At 33.7% G+C, this 4464-nt stretch overlaps 1 protein-coding gene across 1 annotated transcript; it reads left to right on the top strand.

The window, feature by feature from the left end:
• Positions 1 to 1556: 1556 nt before the first annotated feature.
• LOC21400819 (1-acyl-sn-glycerol-3-phosphate acyltransferase) lies at positions 1557 to 3658 on the top strand. Its single transcript, XM_024162857.1, has 5 exons — positions 1557 to 1883; positions 2289 to 2438; positions 2641 to 2739; positions 2818 to 2910; positions 3315 to 3658. Exons 1-5 carry the CDS (start codon positions 1557 to 1559, stop codon positions 3579 to 3581), a joined length of 936 nt encoding a protein of 311 aa, XP_024018625.1. The 3' UTR covers positions 3582 to 3658.
• The last annotated feature ends 806 nt before the right edge of the window (positions 3659 to 4464 follow it).

Raw genomic sequence — 4464 nt, 5'->3', positions numbered from 1 at the left:
CCCTACAACAAAGTAAATAAAGGCCGATAACGTATGATTCTTTTCTTTAAAAACAAAACAAAAGAAAAAGAAAATAATAATGTGTGATTCTCGTTCTTCCCCTGAAAAGCCAATTAATCAAACATTTTTTTAGAGATAAAAAAAAGAAATTTGATTGATTAGCTTTCAAAAAGCCAAAAAAAAAAAAAAGAAAACACTAATAACGCAATAAAATAATTAGTCTTTTTTTGGTAGAGCCTTCTTATCAATAAGGTCCATTTTTTATGATAAAAAAACAAATCAAAGTAAAAAGATATGTAGAACAAATATATTTTAATACAGATTAACAACTAAAAAAGTATGGGTAGTTTATTTTTATTTTTTATTTTTTTAGAAACTCCATAAAATAATACCTCACCCAACAAAAAAAATAAAAATAAAATGCGCGTTTGAAACTCGTTCTAAAATGATTTTATTTTTTATATGAAAATGTGTTTAGTAGTTTTATCAAGAGATTTTTTCAGTATAAAAAATAACGTTATTGTCTCTCTCTGCTCGAGAGAGGAGAAAACGAAAATAAAAAATGAAAAACGATTAAAAGTCATTTTTCATTTCTCTCTCATTTTACACTAAACTAAAAAATCGTTTTCATTTTCATTTTTTGTCTTTATTACTCCAACACCGTTTTGTAAACGTTTTTATTTTTTTTCTCAAAAAACGTAAAAAATAAAAACGAAATCAATTCTAAACACGGCAAAAAATTTTGCTGACCAAAACTTTACGTGTTTTTGTTCTCCTCTGTAACATTACCATATATAACATATCCAATATACATAATTGAGATTTCGTTGAACAACAAATTTTTTTCCCTTTTCAAATTTTATCCCCAGAACTTGACTTCTCGCATTTGGAGGTCTTTCTTTCAGTTTCCGACACTTTCTCGAGAGTTCTCGGAGCCAGAAAGTCATATTTGGTAAGCGTGCTTGGTGGGTGTTTGTGAAAATTTTGTTATGTGGTTGTTTGGCTAGAGAGAAAACTTAGCAAAGACCAGTTGAATCATATTAATGTCCACTGTTTTGTTTTCTCGGAAACTGAGCAAAGACTAAGAAAAATAAAAAAAGAAAGAACTTGGTCAACAGCCAATAGCTTTTCTTCTTCCTTTTTCTTCTTATCTTTTTCTGTTTTTAATTATTTTACGTTCCTTTGGTTTTTGGCAAGTCTTTTGTTGTGTTTTCTCACTATTGGTGTTCAGATAAGAAACACTTTTTCTGTAAAGAGCCTTGTTTCAATACTTTTCTGTGTTGCTTTTGGAATATTCTGTATTAGAGAGAAAGGTATTTTGTTCAATTAAGAAGATAATAAGAAAAAAATTCACTATATTTCTTCTTTATGTTCGATAGCAAGTTCAATTTTTATTCACTTTGCCTCAATTTTTATTGTTGTTATGAATTATGGTTATTAATTCATTAGCATTTCTCCTATGTTGTATTGTATTATGTTCTGCTTTTGGTTTTGCAGGGCAATTTCTGTTTCATTATTCTTGTCAAAAACCCAATAAAACACTTTTTGGTGTGACTATGGAGAAAAGTGGTTCTCTTTTTAGGAATAGGAGGTTGGAGAGCTTTCTAAACACAAGCTCTAATCCAACTGTGAAAGAAGCACCAAAAGTTTTGGTCAAAGAGGAGGCAGGGCAACGGCCGAGGGCCTCCGCCACTGCTGACGTTTACGTCGACGACGACGGATGGCTTCCGACATTGATATCGGTTGTGAGAATTGTAGTATGTTTTGTGTCAATGATGTTTACAACATTCATATGGGCGTTGATCATGATTTTGCTCTTGCCATGGCCTTATGAGAGGGTTAGGCAAGGGAATGTGTACGGCCATGTGACTGGAAGAATGTTGGTGAGCCACTTTTCCGACATCATGATTCTTGTTCTGAGAGGAAATAATTTTGATGTTGTTAAGAAATTCAATTATATTATGTCATCAAGTTTGACACGTAATAAAATGTTTGATTTCATAGATAGAGCAATGTTTGATTTCCTTTAAGCATCTACTGCTACCTAATCATTAACGTCCGGCCTTTTTAGTTTGCGATTTCGTGGTTTTAACTGTTTGAATGTTTATTCATTTATTTAGAATTTGCAGGGGGCGGATTTGAACTCTACCTCTTATGGTGGAGTCAGGTGTGAAATTACTGTTAAACTATGTTTGTAATCGCCGTTTTAAGTGCTTGAATTTATAAAGTTTAGGAATAATTCGGATAAAATATGCGGTGGGATTAACTTTTAAGGATATTGATTGCAGATGTGGATTCTTGGTAATCCTATAAAGATTGAAGGCGCTGAGTTCTCTAATGAGAGGGCAATTTATATCTGCAACCATGCTTCTCCTATAGATATTTTCCTTATAATGTGGTTGACTCCCACAGGCACTGTTGGCATTGCAAAGAAAGAGGTAAGTTTAGATTCTTAAAAGTTAGAAGAATTATGTGGTAGGGCATGAGAAAATGGCCTACCGGTAGGACAGTATTTAACCGTTATATTTTCATCCAGTTCCGTTAATTTATCGTACTTTTCTTAATTTGATATAATTCTGACATGATGTGACGGAATTCTTATTAATCTGACATAACTTGGTTGAAACTTACTTGACACAGATAATATGGTATCCGTTGTTTGGACAACTTTATGTTTTGGCCAATCACCTTCGTATTGATCGATCCAACCCGACATTGGCCATTGCATCTATGAAAGAGGTATGCAGTTTTCTCCTCCCACATTCTTAAGATTGCATTTTGTCTGCATTTTTAACTTTTGATACTTATCATGTTCAGGCTGCTCGTGCCGTGGTGAGAAACAACCTTTCTTTAATCATATTTCCGGAGGGCACCAGGTCGAAGAATGGACGCCTGCTCCCATTCAAAAAGGCACTTCTCATACCTTTGTTAATTTTACTATTTTCTCACCATCAAAGTATCATTTGTCCAAAGGAACCATTGATAGTTGTCACATCACATTAGTCATGGTTTGGATTGATTAATGAGTTAAAACCAATTCATTTAAGTTGTTATACTTCAACACGAACCTATTTTGTTTGTTAATTTTGCTATTTTCTCACCATCAAAGTATCATTTGTCCAAAGGAACCATTGATAGTTGTCACATCACATTAGTCATGGTTTGGATTGATTAATGAGTTAAAAACCAATTCATTTGAGTTGTTAAACTTCAGCAAGAACCTATTTTGTTAGGCATAAAAATCAAACTCTTTCATTCATTTCTTTGCTTGTGCTCTATAATATTCAAGCATAACGCAGCAGCCTCATTTGCAGGGCTTTGTTCATTTGGCGTTGCAGTCGCGCCTCCCAATCGTTCCTATGGTCTTTACAGGCACACATCGCGCGTGGAGGAAGGGCGGCTTACATGTTCGACCAGCTCCAATAACTGTCAAGTATCTCGAGCCAATACCAACACATGATTGGACGGCTGATAAGATTGACGAGTACCTCAAAATGATGCAAGATTTATATGTCAAACACCTCCCGGAGTCTCAACGCCCTCTTCCATCAGAAACTCCTAGAATTAGTTCCAAGTCATAGTTGAGGTACCTATTTACAATCATCTAGGGGGTGTTTGGTACGAGGATTCGTGTCATGATTTGTGACTCGTTACAGTGTTTTCTTTTAAAAAACACACGTAAACTAAGAATGGTTATGAATCATGGTTCTAAATCTATGAACCAAACGTCCACCTAATTGTTCAAAGTCAATCCAATAGGTAATATGCTAAATTAAGCAGGAATACATGTTTCACTAATGTGTTAAGCACCTTTTTTCTTTTAGGACGCTCGGCTTGTTAGTTCGATCTATCAAATAAGGGATTTTCATTGGTGATGTATAGTATTTTTTTTTCCGCGCTTTGGGTCTTGTACTTGAATTTAGGCATGTGAAGTTGGATGATCAGCTGATAGAGAGAATTTGTTTTGTGCTCAAGTTCAATTTGAAGACGAAAATTCAGCTTGGTGGATATTTCTCTTTCCTTTTCCCTATTATTATTCGAACTTAAAAAGAGAATATAATCAGTCATTGTAAATTGTGTATATAGGTAAATAATTATGGGACGCTTGGAAGGGAGATTCGTGTCATGATTCGAATCATGGTTCGTGTCATGATTCGAATCATGGTTCGTGTCATGATTCGAATCATGGTTTGTGTCATGATTCGAATCATGGTTCGTGACTCGTTATAGTATTTTCTCTCATAAAAAACACTGTAAAATGAGAATAGTTCTGAATCATAATTTTGAATCTATGAACCAAATGTCTCCTTATTGAAAAATATTATCGTCTAGTTTGATATTGTTGTGCTTTTGAAAGAATTTCTACTTTCACTTATAGCGAAAGAGAAATAAAAAATAGAAGTTGAGTGAGAAGTTAAAAAAAAATAAAAAAAAGAATCCACCTTCAATAAATAACGGTAAAAG

This window comes from Morus notabilis, unplaced genomic scaffold, assembly GCF_000414095.1.
Source record: "Morus notabilis unplaced genomic scaffold, ASM41409v2 Scaffold946, whole genome shotgun sequence".
Lineage (NCBI taxonomy): Eukaryota > Viridiplantae > Streptophyta > Magnoliopsida > Rosales > Moraceae > Morus > Morus notabilis.
The sequence above is the reverse complement of the archived record's forward strand: the minus strand, read 5'-3'. Positions and strand labels throughout refer to the sequence as shown.

Excerpts from the sequence above, each read along its gene's own strand:
- LOC21400819 (XM_024162857.1), top strand. The coding sequence starts at position 1,557 with ATGGAGAAAAGTGGTTCTCTTTTTAGGAATAGGAGGTTGGAGAGCTTT. Across the intron at positions 1,884-2,288 it reads ATGTGACTGGAAGAATGTTG|ATGTGGATTCTTGGTAATCC; the intron begins GTGAGCCACTTT and ends TATTGATTGCAG. Across the intron at positions 2,911-3,314 it reads GCCTGCTCCCATTCAAAAAG|GGCTTTGTTCATTTGGCGTT; the intron begins GCACTTCTCATA and ends CCTCATTTGCAG.